Source organism: Palaemon carinicauda, chromosome 1, assembly GCF_036898095.1.
Source record: "Palaemon carinicauda isolate YSFRI2023 chromosome 1, ASM3689809v2, whole genome shotgun sequence".
NCBI classification, from domain to species: Eukaryota; Metazoa; Arthropoda; class Malacostraca; order Decapoda; family Palaemonidae; genus Palaemon; species Palaemon carinicauda.
Window position 1 is genome coordinate 275881279 of NC_090725.1, and position 22497 is coordinate 275903775.

General features: G+C 46.0%; 1 protein-coding gene across 10 annotated transcripts in view; it reads left to right on the plus strand.

Annotated features, from left to right (window-relative positions):
• The window catches only part of LOC137656626 (uncharacterized), a 265028-nt gene that overhangs the window by 214581 nt on the left and 27950 nt on the right, over positions 1–22497 (plus strand). For all 10 annotated transcript variants that reach the window (XM_068390796.1, XM_068390849.1, XM_068390831.1 and 7 more), the window contains 2 exons: positions 7533–7752; positions 9288–9387. In XM_068390796.1, coding sequence (XP_068246897.1) covers positions 7533–7752; positions 9288–9387 — 320 coding nt within the window. The remainder of the gene's footprint in view (positions 1–7532; positions 7753–9287; positions 9388–22497) is intronic.

A 22497-nucleotide genomic window follows, 5' to 3' on the forward strand; every position in this document is an offset into this window, starting at 1 on the left:
CAAGGTTCCTTTAGATGAGGAAGTTGCTGTTCCCCCTCCTACTGATATTCCCTTGAGGACTCTGTCAGACGGAGAGGAGCCTAAAGCTGCTTAGCCCTCTATGGACTTTAAATAAATCATGCTGATTTTTAAGGATCTTTGTCCGGATCTTTTTGTAACTGCTGCTCCTCGTTCGCCTAAACGTCAGAGCTTACACTAGGCCTAGCTACTTCGAAGCCGTTGTTTTATAAGCTAGTGCTCTCTCGCTCTCCTAGAGAGCTTTACGTTTGCTAGGCGACTGGTTTATCACCAGGAGGAGTTTGGGGGATACAGCCTTTGCTTTCCCTTCTTTTAAACTGGTTTATAGAGCGAGAGTCTGATATAACACGAGACAAGTTCTCGGCTTGGGAGTTCCTGCCACTGCCCAGATAGACTTCTCAAATCTCGTAGACTCTCCCTGGCGCCTGGCCAGGAGACGCTCCTAGATTTTACAGGTCAACTTCACAGCTGTTTTCGAGCCTTTGAAGTTTTGCTGTACAATTATGTCATGCATAAACAAGGCTTTCAGGGATGGCTCCAATGATCTGACAGCCACGTTCTCTGCAGGGACAAGTCCCTCAGGGATGGCTCCATGATTTGGCAGCCATGTTCACTGCAGGAGTACGTAAGAGGCAAGTGCGCTCAATGTATTCATTGTCAAGACAAACTTCACGATGAAGTCTACCAGGCTGTCTTGACAGCATTTATGGAAGGCGACTGGATGGTCTCTCTCGACCTTCAGGAGGCATACTTCCACATTCCTATACACCCGGATTCCCAACCGTTTCTGAGGTTTGTTTACAGGAATGTGGGGTACCAGTTTCGAGCTATCGGAGATCAGAGCCTCCCTGTACTTGGACGACTGGCTTCTCAGAGCCTCTTCCAGTCATCGCTGTCTGAAGGATCTCAATTGGACTCTAGATCTGACCAAGGAATTGGGACTCCTAGTCAATTTGGAAAAGTCACAGCTGGTCCCATCCCAAACTATTCTGTATTTAGGGATGGAGATTCACAGTCAAGTTTTTCGGGCTTTTCCGTCGGCCCCCAGAATAGATCAAGCCCTGCTCTCCATCCAGAAGATGCTGAAGAAAGAACGCTGCTCAGTCAGGCTGTGGATGAGTCTGGTAGGGACGCTGTCATCCCTGGAGCAATTTGTCTCGCTAGGAAGGCTACACCTCCGTCCTCTTCAATTCCATCTGGCTTTTCACTGGAAAAAGGACAAGACGCTAGAGGCGGTCTCGATCCCGATTTCCGAAAAGATAAAGTCTTGTCTGACTTGGTGGAAGGACAATATCAGCCTACGAGAGGGTCTTCCCCTGGCAGTTCAGATACCCAACCACGTTCTCTTCTCGGACGCATCGGACTTGGGCTGGGGCGCGACGCTGGACGGTCGGGAATGCTCAGGTCTGTGGAACTCGAGTCAGAGGAGCATGCATATCAACAGCAAGGAGCTTTTGGCGGTTCATCTGGCCTTGATAAGCTTCGAGAATCTCCTTCGAGGCAAGGTGGTGGAGGTAAACTCGGACAACACCACGGCCTTGGCGTACATTTCCAAACAGGGAGGTACCCACTCACTGACTTTGTACGAGATCGCTAGGGACCTGCTCATCTGGTCAAAAGATCGAGGCATCTCCCTAGTAACGAGGTTCATCCAGGGCGACTTGAACGTCCTAGCAGATTGTCTCAGTCGGAAAGGTCAAGTAATTCCAACCGAATGGACCCTCCACAAGGATGTGTGCAAGAGACTTTGGACGACTTGGGGTCAACCCACCATAGATCTCTTTGCAACCTCGCTGACCAAGAGGCTTCCAATCTATTGCTCTCCAGTCCCGGACCCAGCAGCAATACATATAGATGCCTTCCTCCTAGATTGGTCACATCTAGATCTTTACGCATTCCCACCATTCAAGATTGTCAACAAGGTACTGCAGAAATTCGCCTCTCACGAAGGGACAAGGTTGACGTTAGTTGCTCCCCTCTGGCCCGCGAGAGAATGGTTCACCGAGGTACTTCGATGGCTAGTAGACGTTCTCAGAAGTCTTCCTCTAAGAGTAGACCTTCTACGTCAACCACACGTAAAGAAGGTACACCAAAGCCTCCACGCTCTTCGTCTGACTGCCTTCAGACTATCGAAAGACTCTCGAGAGCTAGAGGCTTTTCGAAGGAGGCAGCCAGTGCGATTGCTAGAGCAAGGAGAGCGTCTACCATTAGAGTCTACCAATCGAAGTGGGAAGTCTTCCGAGACTGGTGCAAGTCAGTTTCTGTATCCTCGACCAGTACCTCTGTAGCCCAAATAGCTGATTTTCTCTTATACCTGAGAAAAGGACGATCCCTTTCAGCTCCAACTATCAAGGGTTACAGAAGCATGTTGGCATCGGTCTTCCGGCATAGAGGCTTAGATCTTTCCAACAATAAAGATCTGCAAGACCTCCTTAAGTCTTTCGAGACCTCTAAGGAGCGTCGTTTGGCTACTCCTGGGTGGAATTTAGACGTGGTACTAAGATTCCTCATGTCAGACAGGTTTGAGCCTTTACAGTCAGCCTCCCTGAAAGATCTCACTCTTAAGACACTTTTCCTGGTATGCTTAGCCTCGGCTAAAAGAGTCAGTGAGCTTCATGCCTTCAGCAAGAACATCGGGTTTTCGTCAGAAAAAGCTACTTGTTCTCTGCAACTTGGTTTCCTAGCCAAAAATGAGCTACCTTCTCGTCCTTGGCCTAAATCTTTCGATATTCCTAGCTTATCGGAGATCGTAGGCAATGAACTAGAAAGAGTCTTATGCCCTGTTAGAGCTCTTAAGTTCTACTTAGCTCGTACTAAACCTTTACGAGGCCAATCTGAAACGTTATGGTGTTCGGTTAAGAAACCATCCTTGCCTATGTCAAAGAATGCTTTGTCATATTTTATCAGATTGTCAATACGAGAAGCTCATTTACACTTGAGTGAGGAAGACCGATCTTTGCTTAAGGTTAAGACGCACGAGGTTAGAGCTGTAGCAACTTCCGTGGCCTTTAAGCAAAATAGATCTCTGCAAAGTATCATGGACGCAACCTATTGGAGAAGCAAGTCAGTGTTCGCGTCATTTTACTTGAAAGATGTCCAGTCTCTTTACGAGAACTGCTACACACTGGGACCATTCGTAGCAGCGAGTGCAGTAGTGGGTGAGGGCTCAACCACTACAATTCCCTAATTCCATACCCTTTTAATCTGTCTCTTGAAATGTTTTAATGTTGTTTTTATGGGTTGTCCGGAAGGCTAAGAAGCCTTTCGCATCCTGGTTGATTTGGCGGGTGGTCAAAGTCATTTCTTGAGAGCGCCCAGATTAGGGGTTTGATGAGGTCCTGTTGTATGGGTTGCAGCCCTTGATACTTCAGCTCCTGGGGGTCTGTCAGCATCCTAAGAGGATCGCTGGGCTCCGTAAGGAAGACGTACTTACAATGCAGATTAATCGTCTAAGTCGACTTCCTTACCAGGTACCTATTTATTTTGGTTTTGTTATATTGATAACTGCCAAAATGAAATAAAAAACTCTTAGCTTATACGATGTAAACATATTTAACTCTGGTCTCTACCCACCTCCTTGGGTGTGAATCAGCTATTATATATTCACCGGCTAAGTTAAATATTTAAAAATGATATTTTAATTATAAAATAAATTTTTGAATATACTTACCCGGTGAATATATAAATTAAACGACCCTCCCTTCCTCCCCAATAGAGACGCAGTGGGATGAGAAGAAATTGAGTCTTTGTTTACATCGAGAGTGGTATCTGGCCGACAGTTGGCGCTGGTGGGCACACCCGCAACCTGTATAGCGATCGCTGGCGAGTTTTTATTGTATGTGTCTGTCGAGCAACAGAGTTGCAGCTATTACATATTCACCGGGTAAGTATATTCAAAAATTTATTTTATAATTAAAATATCATATTTCAGGGAAGAAAATTAACAAACCAGTTTGGTTCTATGGGAACTACCTATCACCAGTAAGAGGTAATCCCTATTTTAAAGGATAAATTGTTTCTATAAGCATGAGAACAAATAAATTTGAAAAGTAATTAGTATTTCAAAATCTTTAAATTAAACTTCCCACCTTGACCATCTTGAGCTGAAAGTCAAGAACGAAGAGTTAGCAACAGCAAGTTTAGCATGGTTGTTAGCCTGTGCTCGATATCCTTTTGTGATAGCTCAGAAGTTGGTTTAATCCTTGGTACACAGTAATATTCCAGGTCGAACCTATCCTGTTGTAAACCCTATCCAAACTCCTCAAGTGGTAACTATTGGTCTTACAGTTTTACATTTTTCAGTTATATGAGGGCAAGTCATAAAGTTCCAGGAAAATTGTTGAATGATGTATTTACACAGGAATGAAACAACCCAATTACTTGGTAAACAATTCTCTGTGATGTAATGATCCTTATAGACTAATTACCTCAGTCATCCTCTTCCTACCGTGGTGTTAACATCTGCTTCAGAAAAGTAATTTATTGAGCCAATGGAAAATCAACATTTTGAGATCAGACCTAACATCAAGTTCCTGACCAAACTTGATTGGAAATAAGGAAAAAAGATTGAAGCTTTGCAACAAGTTTATGGAGTTTCTTCTCCATCTAAATCAGTTTTTTATGATTGGGTAAAGTGATTTAAGGATGGTCGGGAGGAGCTCAAAGACAAGCGAAGAAATGAACAACCATCGACTGCAACAAATGAAAGAACCATGGTTTTGGTGCAAAATCTAGCGGATGAAGATCATTGGATTACTAATGATATGATAGCTAATGAGACTGGGATCTCCCATGGCACAACAGTTTCAATTCTAAATGGAAATCTTGGTTTGAGTTAACTTTCAGCACATTAGGTCCTGACAGCTTTGCACGAAGACCAGCTGCATCGAAGAGCTGAACTCTCTCCGGCTGTTTTAACAAAGATTGAATCGAATGAATCTGAGTTTTTTGACCAGATTAATACTGGAGATGAAACTTGGATCCATCAATATGACCCAGCAAGTAAAATTCAATCAAAGCAATTGTTACCAAGAAGTTCAGCTGCACCAGTGAAGTTCAGAGTGGCGAGATCTGCTGAGAAGGTTATGACAACTGTGTTTTGGGACTCCAAAGGAGTGATTTTGATTGATTCCCTTAAAGGAGAAAAAACAGTCACCGGGAATTACTATTATTATTATTATTACTTGCTAAGCTACAACCCTAGTTGGAAAAGCAAGATGCTATAAGCCCAGGGACTCCAACAGGGAAAGTAGCCCAGTGAGGAAAGGAAAGAAGGAAAGATAAAATATTTTAAGAAGAGTAACAACATTAAAATAAATATTTTCTTTATAAACTATAAATACTGTAACAAAACAAGAGGAAGAGAAATTAGATAGAACAGTGTGCCTGAGTGTACCCTCAAGCAAGAGAACTCTAACCGAAGATAGTGGAAGACCATGGTACAGAGGTTATGGCACTACTCAAGACTAGAGAACAATGGTTTGATTTTTGAGTGTCCTTCTCCTAGAAGAGTTGCTTACCATAGCTAAAGAGTCTCTTCTACCCTTACCAAGAGGAAAGTAGCCACTGAACAATTACAGTGTAGTAGTTAACCCCTTGAACAAAGAAGAAATTTTTGGTAATCTCAGTGTTGTCAGGTGTATGAGGACAGAGGAGAATCTGTAAAGAATGGGCCAGATTATTCGGTGTATGTGTAGGCTGCATTGGCTAAAAAATGTCGAGGGAAGTTGCACTGCAGAATTTTGTTTCATTATGATAACGCACCTGCCCATTCATCATGGGTTGCAAGAGAAGTCCTATGAGAATTTAGGTGGGAAAACTCTTCCACATCCTCCCTATAGTCCTGATGTAGCTCCTTCAAATTTTTTCCTGTTCCCAAAACTAGAGAAACACTTAAGAGGAGTCCGGTTTGAATCTCTGGATGCTGCGAAACATGAAGTTTCAAAATAGAAAGGCCCCAAATTTCTATAAAGGAGAATTGCAGAGTTGGAAATAGCGCCTCGAAAAGTGTATAGAGTTAGATGGTAGATATGTAAGAAAATGTTGGAATTTATTTAAATAAAGTTTATTTAATTTTTCCTGGAACTTTTTGACACCCTCGTATTTAGTGATAAACACTATCTACCAAATCAGTTATTGGACCCTTGAGTGGCCAGATAGTACTAAATTAGGTAACTTTGGTTATGGCTCAGTTTTCCTTTGCCTACACTTACACTGTCTATTCTTTACACATTCTCCTCTTTCTTCATACACCTGACAACACAAAGATAATTGAGAAATTCTTGCTCACTCAGGAGGTTAAATACTGTACTGCAATTATTTAGGGGCTGCTTTTCACTTGAGTTAGTTCTCTTGCTTGAAGGTACACTGTAGCACACTAGTCTGTCTTGTTTCCTTATTTTCTTTCCTCAACTGGCTGTTTTCCCTGCTGGAGTCCTTGGGCTTCTGTCATCCTGCTTTTTCAACTAGGGTTTTAACTTTGCTAGTTATATTAGTACAGTACTTCCCACCATTTGCCATGGTTTGACAGGTATTAAACAAATTCAGGGTTTTTTACAAACAGCAGGATGACACTAATAACATATTTCTGGCCACAGACAGAATGGTTCACAGATCTGTGGCCCCTGTTGCCAGTGTCCATAAACCTTACTGCACTAAGCTAATATGTGGGGTCTTGCGTTAAGGGGAAGCAATCATAATAGAATAGAATGCTAGGGTGTGGGAATCAGTAATGTGAACATCAGAAGTTCATAAGAATAAACCAAATTTATACAATAAGATTTTTTTATTTCTAAAGTCACCTGATGTCCATATGCAGTACATGCCCACCCTCCTCCCGACTGCTTTGTGGTGTCAAGAGGATAGGGATAATTTTGACTTATGAAATTGAGGAAAGAAAAAGATGTTGCATCAGTTACCACTTGCTGTAGAATGTTCCTCTCTTACTAAGAGCATGTGTTTATTGAAGGGAAAGGATATGAGAAAATTATAAAATTTTGTAAAATCCATATGTAAAGGTAGATTAAACAGAGCTTGTAGAGAAGCAATATGAACATTAGTTAAGTATAGAAATGTTTTATTATTTAGTTTTCACTGCAGCAGGCCCTCATAGCTACTTTGATTTTAAAAATACTTGTTGATACTTCTGATGATTTGCTAATGCATACATTTATAATACTGTATATTTTTGTGTATCATAGATTATGTGAATATTTACTTAATCGTCAAAGTCGGCTCTTTAGTGTTATCACTTATTGTAAGATTACAGTATATTGCTAATAAATAGTACTGTACAGTATTCTAATGTATCTTAGATTTCCAGTGTGAGGGAGTGTATTACCTAAGACATTTTATTTTTATTCAAAAGGAATATTAGAACATTTGCAGCAATCTTGGAAATCTCAAAGTTGATTGTGCCTCACAAACTTATTCTTCATACTGTTGCTATGTTCAGTGATAGATCATTTGAAACCTTGTACACTATTGTGAAGCTGGATACCTTTATTACCTATTAGGGGAACTGCATTCAAACATGGACAAAGTTTATTTCAAGAAATACCAGAAAATAGAACGTGTGAAAGTGCTGGTGTCCCAGAACATTATTGTGCTTGCGAACACACCAAAGCAGTGGACCCAGATGATCCACACCTTATAGCAGCGGCAGATGAAGCTGTTACTCAAATCAACTTGGGCCTCAGTGTGTTCCCTAAGTGTGCAGTTTTAAAGTTAATCAAGGTAAGCATATTGGAGAATTCTATTGATTTCATGATTCACAAAACAACTGTATGACTGCTAGTTTATTGTGGGTGGAAATATGATTATCTCTTCATTATTTTCAAAGATAGAATTTTGGAGGGATGCAGGTACAGTATTGTTTACATAGTTGCAAAATTCTTGACCTCATATTTTCACTTGATGTTGGTGAGTTTTTAACCTTGGTTATTTAGGCATATTTTGTGTTTTAACATTGTCCTTCAAAGCTGATACTGCTATTCATCCAACTGGTAGAAAGAGTTGTAAAATAAGTCATTCATTGCCCCAAGTTCTGGTAGTACAATAGTGTATGCATTTCCATTCATGAAAACGATAAAAGTAATAAATGCACTTTGATATCTCAAAGGTGGAAATTTTTATATGAAGATATTTTGTATACAAATTTAAAATACAACTGATAAATATTAGCCATTTGGTGATAACATTCCCATCCACTGTTACTACAGTAGTCTAGTCTTCTTCCTGACTTTAATCCTAATGGATTTAGTTTTTCTAGTGAAAGGTTTCTCAACTACAGTACTTTGTTTTTCAAGTACAGTAGCTGTATACTCAGTGAATTATACTCGATGAATTCAATGGCTCTGATCTCGGTAATCCTATAATCTCTTCAATTCTCTGTTTATAGTCTTTACGAATTCTTGCAATATTGAATATTGTTTTACATAAATTTTTGCATGATTCATCGGTGAGTTAATTCTGGTTTTACTACATTTTTTATTGTACTATCAAGTCCTTCACCACCCTTCCTATTTGAAACATCATGGTTAATTGTATTTTGAAAAAAATAATACTATATTTTAATCCTTCCAACTACAATTCATTAGCTCAAAACCTAGATCAACTCTAAAAAAACACTAAATACAATTCTTTATCCTTCCTCCCATTTCATGCTCTTACCTTGTTTTCTGAGGCGTGCGTAATAGGTCACATAATTTCTAACAACAATTCCATGCGAAAGTAATTATGGTTCTTGTTCAGTCTGGACCCAGTCAGTTTAAAAACTTGTCTATCCAACCCTATGTCATATAAACAGTATCTAAATTTTAAGAAGTTTTATTTTTCAAAATGTGTAATCATGTGCATGTAACATTCATTGAAAGTGGGTGACAGTTTGTGGCATCCATTCATATGCTACTGAATTCATCAACTGCATTGATTAGGAACATGTCCTTTAATTGTAATTTTAGAGAAAAGTCAAGCAAAGATACAAAAAGGCACATTTACCGAAAATATGAAATTTAATGAGGGTTTTCTGACAACCTCACCCAAGGTATCCGTCATTCAATACTGTGCACTGTAGGCATTATTAAAAGGTCTTTGCAGCATTCTTTTAGCCCGTGATGGCATCCTATCTATAGCCTACTATTTTACCTCTTCTTGCTTCCTTTCTTACATCTTCCCATCGAACCAAGATAATATTTATGTAAACATGCCCATACTATACCTCTTTATTCATACAATAATATGCAATGTAGTATGTGTTTTATCTTTATTAGGTTCTTAGTGGAAGAGTGGGATCAGCCAGGGCAGGAACTACCCCAGAACTTTCAGAAACTCTCGTGACAACTTATATGGTTACCTTCATAACAGAACCAGGTTTGTCTAATAATAAGTATAGAACATAATTTAGGCAGTACTGTACTGTATTCTGTGACAAATTTTCAGAGTAATGTGTATTTTTCCTAGCCGTACAAACCCGAGTCGTTAATGAGAGAGATTACTTCTGTATGAGCTGAAAATAGTCATTAAAGTTGGATAACGAGTAGTTATCTAACTGTCAAAGGTGCGGCTCCTCACCCCCTTTCCAGTTAGAGATTCCTCACTGGTGATCTTTCAGCCCAGGAATTAGAGGAAAGTTGGATTAAAGTACTATGTGTCCTGGAAGGAAGGGAGATGGAGATCGCCACAGCTCCTCCATCAAACTTGGAACAGACAGTGTATGGGGCTGTACACCTCTGTCCCAGCCGGCTGTCGGGGTACCCCGGGTACCCGTGGACCCATTCCCCCACAGGGCCTGGGCCCGGGAACCGCATGGAGGTACTGTCCACCCCTCTTGTCGTGAGGAGCCTTATCCCTGTGACTATGACTGGACTTCTTTGATCTCTTCCTCATCCATTTCTTCATCTGAGAAGAAAAGGTAAAATCAGAATCAGACGGCGAGGAGGAGGATGAGGAAAAACAGCGCACATGCTTCTTCTTTTGCCTGGGTCTCGCTCCTACCTCTACAAGCAGAACAGTCAAGGTCTGAGCGACCATATATGCCCCCCCCAGGGGAGAAACCTCATGGGTTGCTCCAATAGAAGCCACGACACTGGGGTACACTGTCACAGGGAAAGGAAAGCCACACTTGCACTCGCAATTAGCAGGGCTGGAGTTATAACCACTGATAATGAGGATGCACTAACAGGCCTCAGACCCCTAGCACAAGGGCCAAGTCAGCTGACCTGGGGAAAAAGGGGTGGGAAGCACAGTTTTTCAGGTTAGGGATTTGGGACACTTCGGGGACTGGCAACACTCTTCTTCCACTTATCCTTACCTTCTAGCTGCTACTGTACTAGACTTGCCATCTTTTTCTGGTTTATTAGGGGGAGGAACCCTCAGGCTCCCTGACACTGGGGGAACCACAACACCTTTAGGTCAAACTCCTTGTCACCAGCCTCTAGATGGTGAGCAGCAAATACTAGTGGGAAAGATGGCGGAAAACATACGTCTCAAATACATGTATAGATGAATGGAAGGATTATTCAGCAAACTCCTCTTTATGGATGATAAATAAGGATGTTTAGTGAATAAGAAAAATTCTGGAGATTAACTATATGGATAATATAGGTGGCAAAATTATAATTGAAAAGAATAAGAAAAGTAAAGATATCCAATCATGATAAAAAGGTTAGTCTATGTGAAAGGATGGATCACAGTCTTTTCAAGCTATTTTCTCATGTGAAAAAAAATAACAAACTAATAACAGAGTTTGTATTTTTCCTAACATACAAATCCGAATTCTTTACTATACAAGATAATCTAGCACGAGCTTGAAAATACGGCAGAAAACCTTAACAAGGTCGTTAACGACCGGCCCGGTAGTTATCCACCTGTTAGGGGTGGGGGACTGCCGGTCGGTAGCTACTGAATACCTTCAATCGGATTCTAGCTAGGACTATTTTTAGGGGGCGGTGATGGAGGGAAGATTTGTGTAAAGAATTGGGTTTGTATGGTAGGAAAAATACAAACTTGTTATAAGTTTGTCATTTGTTCCTACACTAAATACAAACCCTCATTCTTTACTATAGGAGATTTAGTCTTGAGGTCAGGGTGGACAAGGAGTTCCCTATTCCTAGGGAAGATAGTCCTCAGACTAGACTCTTTTGATGAAAAAATCTCCCATTAACTTTTCTTTGTGGATCCCTATAATCTTAGCACGACTGAAAGTTTGTAATTACGTGGAAACAAATGTTTTAGGGTGAAGAGGCTCGGGAACATACGACTTGGACCCTATCATACTTAGGATTCCCCTGACCTTGTAAAGGGGAACCCTCGTGACTACGAGTATAACTTATACCCTTTGAGAGGAGTCAGATGAGTTTCATACCTTATTTCCATTGGCAAGTCGAGCTGAAACTGGTTACAGACTAGGATACCCAGATGGGAGGAAGAAGGAAGGTGCAGAAAATAGATGGATGTCCTTCTAAAACCTTGTGTAACACAGAATCCTCGACCAATGGCTACTGTCCCCTGAAAGGGCATAAGGTAGCTACAGCACCTGTTGACCTGCCACAATAGGCCCTATAGAAAAGGTGTTTAGAGACCTATGTGTCACATCGGATAAATAGTGAGAGGTGAATGTAGTTTGGCGTTTCCAGACTCCAGCTCTTAAGACTTGGGAGACTGAAAAATTCTTCTTAAATGCCAGTGAGGCAGCCACTCCCCTAACTTGATGGGCTTTGGGTTGAGCTGCCTCTGGGTCTCCGTGAATGGCTCTCGCAATAACTTTCTTGAGCCAGAGAGAGATGGTGTTGCGAGAGATTCTCTTCTTTACCTTGTTGGTACTGAGGAAGAGATGACGGAGGCGTGGTCTGAAAGGTCTGGTGCGCTTCAGGTATTTCCTTAGCGCCCTGACTGGGCACAGTAGCAATTGGTCAGTATCCTGAGTTGCCCTATTGAGGCTGGAAAATTGAAATTCTCTAAACCTCTCATCGGCCGATGAAGGATTCTGAGTTTTGGCCACAAAGCCTGGCACAAAGTTGAGCGAGTCTTCCCCCCATCCTCTAGAATGGGTGTCTTCGTAGGATAGACCATGAAGTTCACCAACCCTTTTTGCCGAGGCCAGAGCTACTAGGAAGATGATCGTAAGGGTTAGGAAGTAGTCAGAGGTCCTATTTAAGGGCTCATAGGGTGGTCCCTTCAAGGAACGTAAGACCAGGGACACGTCCCAAGGTGGTGGGCTAATCTCAACTGGGGGGCAAGATCTCTCAAAACCTCGAATCAACAAGGTGATATCTTGTGAGGTGGAAAGGTCAACCCCTCTCAGTCTACAGATGAGGCTTAAGGCTGAACGATAGCCTTTAATTGCCGAGACTGAGAGGAGTTTCTCCTCCCTGAGGTACACCATGAAGTCTGCCACTAATGGAAGAGAGGGATCGAGTGGAGACACGCCTCGCCCTCTACATCGAGTGGAGACATGCCTCGGCCTTTACACCAAGCTGCAAACACACTCCATCTTGCTTGGTAGAGGTTTGTGGAAGATGCGTGCAGGTGCCTGGACATGTGATCAGCCACCTTCTCTGAAAAGCCTCTGCTTCTGAGGAGAGACTGGAAAGCCTCCAAGCGTGAAGCTTCAGGAAGTGGATTCTTCCATGGGGGATACCACTGTGTGGCTGCGTCAACAGAAGGGGTTCTGGAGGCAGAAACCTTGGAACTTGAACCAGCAGGGAAAGATGGTCTGTGTACCACTCTCTGCTAGGCCATGATGGAGCTATTAGAGTTAGCTTGCAGTTCCGGGAGGTCCCGAGTTTGATCACCCTTCTGAGCAGGCAAAAGGGTGGAAAGGCATATGTGTCCAGGTTGTCCCAGGAATGTTGAAGGGTGTCCTGGATCGCTGCCTGATGGTCTGGAACTGGGGACCCGCAGCGGGGAAGTTTCGCATTCAGAGAAGTGGCAAACAGGTCTATTGTGGGGAAACCCCACAAAGCTATTACTGTCTTCGCTACTCGAGGATCCAAAGACCATTCTCCACTCAACACTTGGTGATGCCTGCTCAGTTGATCCGCCACGATGTTTCTCCGGCCCGGAATAAACCTGGCCGTGAGAGAAATGTTGTGACCTTCCGCCCACTGGCAAATCTAGACTGCTAGCAGACAGAGGTCTCTTGCCAGAGTACCCCCTTGTTTGTTGATGTACGAGACGGCTGTGGAGTTGTTGCTCATCAGCACCACCTCTCGTCCTTGTAGATCTTTTACAAAGAATTTTAGGCCTTTCCAGGCTGCTAATAATTCCAGGTGATTTATGTGGAGAGTTTGCTCTATCGGAGACCAAACTCCTGATGCTAATTTGGGGCCTAGGTGGGAACCCCAGCCCCGTAGCGATGCGTCCGAAAAGAGTTTTAACTTCGGACTGGGGCTTAGGAGGGGAATGCCCTTTTGGGCATTCTCTCTGGTTGACCACCAATTAAGATCTTGTAACACCAGAGCTGGAACCTCCACTGACAAGAATGGGGAATCGATCTTTTGAGACCAATGGGTCTTCAGATGCCACTGGAGATTTCTCATTCTTGATCTTCTGCCTGGAACTAGTTTTTCCAGGGAGGAAAGATGGCCCAGAAGACTCTGCCACGACTTGGCTGTAGGCGGTAGTGGAGACAAGAGATGGGCGATGGATTGATCCAGTCTCCGAAGTCTGTCTTCCGAAGGGAACACCCTCCCTACCTCGGTGTTGATGGACATACCCAGATAATTTAAGACTTGGGTTGGAGTCAAGCAAGACTTCTCTGTGTTTACAAGGATCCCCAGGTCCTTGCAAAGGTCTAGAAGTCTTCTCAGGTGATCCAGAGCTAGCTCCCTGGACGAGGCCAGGAGTAACCAATCGCCCAGGTATCTTAGCAGACGTATTCCGTGCTTGTGAGCCCACGAAGACACGAGTTTGAAAACTTTCGTAAAGACCTGTGGGGGGGTCGAGAGGCCGAAGCATAGGACTTTGAACTCGAAGATTCGACCTTGAACCAGAAAGCGCAGGAATTTCCGAGATGTGCGATGGATCGGGACTTGGAAATCTGCATCTTTTAAGTCCACCGATGCCATAAAGTCTCCTGGACGCACCGCTTGGGTCACGGAGGCTGCTGTCTCCATTTTGAATGGAGTTTGCTTCACAAACTGGTTCAAGGTCGAGAGATCGATTACGGGTCTCCAACCTCACGAGGCTTTCTCTACCAGAAAGAGGGGACTGAAAAACCCCGGGGAGGCGTTGGAGACCTCTTGAATGGTGCCTTTTAGGAGAATGCTCTGGATCTCCCGAACTAGGGCTTGCTGTTTGCCTGGATCCCGAGGGATCTGGGAGGATGAGATCGGGGGAGGAATTGGAGGAGGAGGAGAGTCTATGAAGGGGATGCAGTACCCCCAACGACGCACCTTGATGGTCCATTGCATGGCCCCCATAGCCTTCCACCTCCTCCAACTCCCCTGCAGGCACCCCCCTACGCACTGTGAGGGGGGAGCCGTGACCCTATTTCTGTCTAGGGTTCCTCCCTCTGCCTTTAGCCTTAGGAGGAGCCGACATTCCTTTGCCCATGGGTTTGGCTATAAAAGAGGGGTGGCTGAGGCTCTCGGCTGGGAGTGGAGTTGCGGTTGTGGTTTTGGGTTGTGGAGTTTGCTGCTGTTGCATTGTGCGAAGGGAAGCAGCCTTTTTCATCGCGGTGTCCTGCGTCTCTTTCCTTCAAGTATCTAAGGCAGAGGAAACTGCCTGTTTAGAAAAGGAGAGGTTGCAGAAGATCCGAGTTCCTCAAATCGGACTTATCGGTCTTACCGATGCTCCTATGAAGTCTGGAAACCACTGATTCCCCCTTTTTTAGAATCCAGTTGCCCCACATCGTTGCAGTCGTAGCAGTTAGGAAGTCCATTGTTTTGGCCCCAGCCGCTAGGACTTCCTGCAGGGATTACATGGAGTTTTGGTTTGATAGGTCTTCGTGACTCGCTAGGTAGCCGACTGTGCCTGACCACGTGTCAAACCAGGATAATGCCTCCAAAAGGGACATTGACGCTGCTTCCATTGCCGAGGCTTCTGTGGCAGTGAAGGAGACTGGGAGAGAAGAGTCTCTCTGCAGAGCAGCCAGGTGTGAGCCTTGCTGTGAGGGGATCCAGGGTCAGAGGAGAAGGGTTGGCATCTCTGACCTTGTAAAAACGCTTTTGCCTCAAATGGAAATTGCAGAAGTTTATGGGATCTTTGAGACTTCTGGGAACCCGTTTCCCCCCGAGACCGCCTGCGAGACCTTCCTCAGACGGCCTGCTGTGTGAATAGACCAGGGAAATTTTATTCTGGTCTTAGGGTTAGGTGGAGGACGACATAATCTGTCTAAAGCTGGAGCGTCGGTATGTCACGGTGACAGATGTAAATCCCTGAGGCCTGAGATATTACACATTGTTCTTAGAGCCCTCAGATAGGAAGACACTAAATCCTTTGATGATTGTTCTTCCGAGGAATCTTCCGGTCGCGCTAATTCCTCGCGAGGGAGGGCGATAGAAGCCCGAGTGTCTGGAGGTAACGGCAACGTAGAATACTCCATAGCCATTATTCCAAGGGAAGGCTGAGCGCTGGCTAATGGCGCTGCGCGCACCTGATCTTGCCTGGAAGTCGATGGTCTAGGCGTAGGCGACCGAATTAACGGTACTGTCTCAGTAAGAGGTGGCATTGATCGGCGGTCTGGCCTTTTTCCTCTGTTTTCAACCGAGGAGAAGAAGGGTTGAACCCCTGTGTCTTCTTCCGAGGTTCTTGTGAGGCTCATATTCCGTAACTCGTTAGGAAGTACGGGAACCGGAGCTGTTCTGTCTGAAATGCGAGGGCGAGGTGAATGACCTCGCGCGGATATGACCGGAGACTTGCGCGATCGGGAGGCTGAAGGACGGGATCGCTCTCTCTCTGTTGATACGAAGCGACGGCAAGAAGTGCTCTTTCTCACTTCCCTAGAGCGATCTGAGTTCCTCAAGTTAACATGTGAAGGAGAGGGATCGCGCTCAGAGTGCTCTCTTTCCTTGGTCGTGCTCCGGGCGCGATTAGATGAAAAATCACTCCAACGGGAGCGCTTATTACACTTAGGAGAACTCTTTCGTGACGGAGCGAGAAAGTCTCGTAGAGTTCTTCTTCTTACAGCGCCTAGATGATCCCTCGCGAAAGAAAGACGATCGCGAGGAAGAACGATGAGGCGAGGATGCACTCTTCTTATGTTTATGACGAGAGCGCTTATCGTCTCTCGGCGAGACATTTCGTGAAGTGATAGAAGGCGAGGAAGAGTGAGAACGATAACGTCTCTTCCTATGCGCCTCTCTCTCCGACGATAACGTCTGGGCAAAGGAGAGCAAGCTCTCCTTTTCCTCTTCTCTCTCCCTCCTAGCCTCCGAGGAGGACGAAGACGATGAGGAGGATTGGGTTGATGGGATGTAGGCGAGGTCCGGAACTCCCGAAGGTTCCAAAACAGAAGGGACCTGAGGTAAGACTGTGCCCGCGAGGAAGTGGTTCCACACTTCACTTCCACCGAAGGAGAACCAGGAAGTCCAAGGGCAGGCCATACCGCTCGTACGTGATGTGGAATAGAAGCGGTAATAGAGTTATTCCAGATGGTGGAAGAAATTGTCCCACTGGGAGGGGCAACGAGATCCGCCTGACCAGGGGGAATGGGGGTTAAGTCAATGGTGCCGCTCTTCCTTGACTTCCCCCCGGAGGAAGGAGGCAAGGAAGAGTCTGAAGGGAGAGATCGAAAGGCCAAAGAAGAGGCCCGAGACTCCTTACCTTTCGACGGCGAACCTGGAGGTAACGAATCCTTCTTGGATTTCTTCTTCTTCCTCTTAACAAACTTATACCACTGAGAGGGCGACCATTCTCTACATACTTGGCAGGGGGAGCCTTCAGAACACCTATGACCTCTGCACGAAGAGCAGAGGGAATGAGCCACAAGATTTTGGGGGACACTTCCTCATAATAGAGCACATCACATCTAATAAAGAAAAGAAAAAGAAAAAGTTAATCAAAAACACACTAAAGAAAGGCTAGTCTGCCAGTCAAACAAAAGCAGGAGCAGCGGTGCTACCACTGCGACGGCTAGAATTCGATTGAAGGTATTCAGTAGCTACCGACTGGTAGTCCCCCACCACTAACAGGTGGATAACTACCGGCCCAGTCGTTAAGGACTTTGTTAAGGTTTTCTGCCGTATTTTCCAGCTCGGGCTAGAATATCTCCTATAGTAAAGAATGAGGGTTTGTATTTAGTGTAGGAACAACTGTAAATTAGGAATTCCTATTAGGAAAGTATGACACAGTAACTTATGACACAGTAACTTGGATAAAGTGCAAAATAAATACTATCTAGGGTTTCCTAAAGTGTGTGCACAAGATGAGGAAAATGGAGCAATGTATGTTGGGGGTTTGTAGCAGTGGGCTTCACCCTTCAGTTTAGATGTTTGATATGGATGATTCTGCTTTTTTGTTTGCATAGAATGCTCCTTCAATATTTAAGGCATGAAAGTGGCAGTAACTGTTGTGTTTTTCATATGAAGCTACAATGTCATTCTGTTTTATAATGAAGTAAATATAGATTCAACTTGTTGGATAAGTACAGTACTGCATATAATTAGTTTTTAATTTTTTATCTTTCACCTGTTTTTGCCTAAGAGGTTGTGGTGGCAGATTGATACAACATTGTTTCTCAAGATTTTACATGAAGGTCACAAAGCCCTAAGGCTTATACATACTTATGTATGAAAGGAGTTTTGACAAAGAAAAATCTTATTTTTGGGGAGATGCTATGTGGTTGCCAAAGACTTCCCTGTGAGGTCACCAAGGACATCCTTGTGATAGGCTAAAACAGGGAATCCAATATGGTATGATGACCAAAGAAATATTGTATCTCATTTTAGGGCCAGTTTATCAACATACAAAGCATGAACTCAAGTGTGTATATGCGAGACACACAAGTGCAGGCTCATTTGACCTTGACACAGCACCTCATTAGCTAAAAGTTATCTGCTATTAGTGACATCATACATGGCATCTTAGAAAGGAATCATAATCTCAATGCTATCCTTGGTGTACCTACCACCTACATCACTATAAACCCTCAACCACCATTTGCGTGGAGTCATTGGAGCCATAAACATCTATTTTAACTGTAGTGTCTTCAAGATCACTTCAAGGATTGTGTTAATTACCCAAATAGTTTTAACATCAGCATTTGAGTAATTTTGTTTGTTTTTTGATTGTTAGGTTGGTAACTGGCTCGGTTGGTATTGTTGCCATTCTTGCATGTCTTCCCCTTTCAATAGGTTCATTGCTCTGGTCCCCCAAACATTCGTTTGTTGTGTTTCCTATATTGCATAAGTACATTTAGTTTTTACATTAACTTTCATAGACGTTTTGTCTTATAGTTCATATCTGCAGTAATGCTAAAAGTAGGCTTGTTTGATTGACAGCACCATTTTTGTAACTTCATTTCATTATCAACGAGTTCCAGTTATTACATTGTTATAATATACGAAAGGAAGGTTAAGTTTCAGGCATATATAGTTATGTTTAGGCTAGTGAATATTATTACAATTAAATGCTACTGCAGTCAGTTTCTGGGCTAATACTAGATGAATCCCAACCAAGGGTTCATTTTTCAAGCCCTTCAGTTACAACTTTAGTAAAGTTAGTACATATAGAGGAAGGATTAGTCTACTTATTCAACCATATCATAGAAGTTTTTAAAAACCATATTTTTCTTTACTGTATTTCCACATACATAATTGTATTGGAATACTTAACGGATTTTGAGCGAAGTGAAAAATCTATTTTTGGGTGAGATGGCCATGATGTCCTGATGGAAGGTTCCTTTAGTAGCTTCCCAAGGGTATATATGACTACAGTGATATTCCCAGAAAATCAAACCAAAGGTTTCACAGAATTCTAACTTCTGGTGCGAGTACCCTTAAGATTTACTCTCGAGGATATCGTATATAATCAGGGGACGTATTCTTGACACGCCACATGGCAATCTGCACCCCGAATAGCCTTTACACTTCGAGGGGGATACGTAGCAGAATTAGAAGGGTAGCCGCATTAGAGGTTACCCTGGTTCCCCTACTACTATCGTATCATAACCGCGCCAATTCCCTCTGGCGGTCATTCCTTGTAGTGTTGAGCATGGTGCTACAGATACAGTAGTTCGGGAGGGAAACTGTGAAGATCTTTTCATAGAAAAGAAGGGTGGGTCCATCAGGACGTCATGGCCATCTCACCCAAAAATTGATTTTTCGCTTCGCTCAAAATCCGTTTGTTCCGTAACCGAAATACAAACCACACTATTTACATGGGGTTTACTTTCGGCGTAGCTGAAATTGACGAGCCAATAGATTTTAACGAGGGTTAACTAGCCCCGCGCTAGTTAGCGGGGTTAGGGGAAGGGGTAGCTTGCTACCCCTCCCCCCCCACACACCGGTGATTTGTCTCACTTCACTTTTGGCTCGGATGATGTGCAGAAGTGTCTGCCTATCGTCTTCGTTGTTGACAGCCTTAATCTTTTTCTTTGCTTTTCCTCAGCTGTGTGTTTGGAAGTTGGCCTCTCCCTTCCGTATTCATCATGCGCAAGTGCCCTGGGATCGCCGGCCGCCCTTGCGGTACCTTCATGTCGGCGGTGGATACCGATCCTCACACCCTTTGCCCACAGTGTCGAGGCCGACGGTGTGATAGGGAAAATACGTGCAGTGAGTGTAGGGAGTGGTCTACCTCCCAGTGGGAGAGGTTTGCCCGCCGGCGTAAGAAGAAGTCCAAGAGAGACCGTTCTCCTTCAGGGGTTGCCTTGAAGGAGGAAGGCTCCAGGGACTCTTCTTCCGCCGCCCAAACATCCTCCGAAGGTCCCACTCGACCGGCCTCTCGTGAGAGGCCTCCGAGTGGTAGCGCAGACCCTTGTTCTGTTTCCCAAACTCGGGGTGTGGGAGAGGGCGTCTCCTCCCATAGCGGGGCGGCTCCCCCTCCTCCCCCGAGGGAGGATTTTGATAACGTTGATAACTCTGTTTCTAACGAGGATCTTTTTCAGCTTTGGGCTTCCTTGGGGCTTAAGGGCCTGCCCTCCAAGGAAGCCCTGTTTGACCTTATCCAGTTGGGGGCCGCTGTCAATCAGTCGCCGGTGATAGCAGAGGTAGATCCTCTGTCTATTGTCGACGTCGTGGTGGCAGAGGCTTCTGACGGGTCTGGTCAAACCTCTGCGGCTCCTGATGTTGCTGACGTTGCTGAAGGCTCTCCTCCTCGAAGGGGAAGGTGGGTCCCACGGTTTCGCCTGCGGCTACGTCTCCCCCTCGGGGGAGTGCTCTGACTGAGACTCCTCTTTGGAGGACCGACGATCCTGATGACCTCCCTCGTGGCCGCCTTCGCTGTAAGGCTCATCATCCTCTTCGTCGCAGGGGCCTCCCGTCTCCCTATAAGGGAGTCAAGAGGCGCCTCTTCGAGTCTTCTCCTCCTCCGTCCTCAGATGAGTATCCTCCTCGCCGGGAGCAGACTGTAGCAGCCACGTCCTTAGACCTCTCCGGGATCGTTCGCGATATCCTACGCCTGCCAGACCTTCCACCTCCTGCGCAGATGGCCAGCAGACTCCTGAACTCGTCTTACGACGGGCATTGGTCCCTTCAGGGCAAAGGGATGTCTCCCACGGTGTGGGGGCTTCCCTTGCGTGTCAGGGTTCCGAGTAGCACGTAAGCGCTCTCCATCTATGCAGTCTCCTGATTCACCTCGCCAGCGCTCTCCATCTATGCAGTCTCCTGATTCACCTCGCCAGCGCTCTCCTGTTCGTCAGCGCTCTCCTGCTCACCAGCGCTCTCCTGATCGCCAGCGCTCTCCTGATGGTCAACGCCCCCCTGCTCGCCAGCGCTCTCCTGTGGACAACATACAACCTCCTGTTCCTGTTACGCGCGCAGCGCGCCAACGGTCACCTGAACGCACTAGATCTCCTGCTCGTCAGCGCGCACCTGCGCATCCAGTTCCTGACATGCGCCCTACGCGCCCACGCGCCCTAGATCTCCGGATCTGGACGCGGGCATGGATTTAACTCCTCCTCGCCCACGCGTTCCTGCTCGTCATCCTTCTCCTGCGCAGCAACGCACTCGGTCTCCTGCGCGTACATCCAGTTCCGGCACGCCCACACGCCTTCTCTTCCTGAACCCGTTTGCGAGCGTTCGCCTTTGCGCGTCGCGCCACCTGCTCCTGCGCAGCAGTCTACGTGTCGTCTTCCTGTGCGCCAGTGATCTCCAGCTTGTCGGCGATCTCCAACGCGTCAGCGATCTCCAGCACGTCAGCGATCTCCTGCGTGTCAGTGATCTCCAGCGCGTCAGCGATTTCCAGCGCGTCAGCGCTCCCCTGAGTCCCGGCGATCTCCTGACCGCCCGCGCGATCTATCGCCTGAGCGCAAGCGCTCTCCAACGCGTCTGCGCCACCTGGATCTTGACAGACATAGGTCTCCTGCGATTAGCTCGCCCACGCGCGGTCGTTCGCCTGCGCGTTCTACGCGCCATCGCTCTCCAACACGCTATCACGCGCCAACGCGCCATCGCTCTCCAACACGCTATCACGCGCCAACGCGCCATCGCTCTCCAACGCGCTATCACGCGCCAACGCGCCATCGCTCTCCAACGCGCCATCGCTCTCCAACGCGCCATCGCTCTCCAACGCGCTATCACGCGCTATCACGCGCCATCGCTCTCCAACGCGCTATCACGTGCCAACGCGCCATCGCTCGCCAGCGCGCCAGCATTCACCAACGCGCTATCGTTCGCCGACTCGCCATCGCTCGCCCAAGCGTCACAGGTCTCCAGGACACCATCGTTCTCCTGCGCCGTACATTTCTCCTGGCTTTCAGCGATCTCCTGTGCGCCCACGCGTTCCCGCGCTCGTTTATCTCCGCGCGACTACGCGCCCGCGCTCCAGCAGCCCCTCGCGCGCGATCCATTGGAAACTCCCCCGCGCGAGCGCGACCCCCGGTCTCGTCAGGTTCCGCAGTTCGTGGCGGCAGCAAGGACGCGTATTTCCAGGTCGCAGTCAGGATCACCTCCGCGCAAGCGCAGGTCTCTTTCGCAGGACAAGGAAGAATAGTCGGTGAGGTCAGGGCAACTTTCTTCCCCTTCTTTTTTGCAGGTAGGCCCAGTTGCGTCCACTCCGAAGGGTCAGGCGATCCTCTTCCCTCCAGTGGGAATTACGGACTCTGTGTCCATATCTCGGCAGTCCTGGTTTGGTCCTCTGATGCGTGCGTTAGTGAAGGCTATGAAGCCAGCACTCGCTGATCTGGGACTCAAGCCAACGACGGCCTCGCCCCCGCTGAAGAGAAGGAGAGGAGTGGACTTCGTGGTGACTTCTCCCAGGGAGAAGTTGGTTCCTAAGAGGTCCGCCAGGTAGGCTCCTTCCCCTTCGCAGTCGTTTTCTCCTTCTCCTGTGGACGAGGCCTTTCCGTCCTCAGGAGAATCCAGCGAGGCGGCGGTCTCTCCC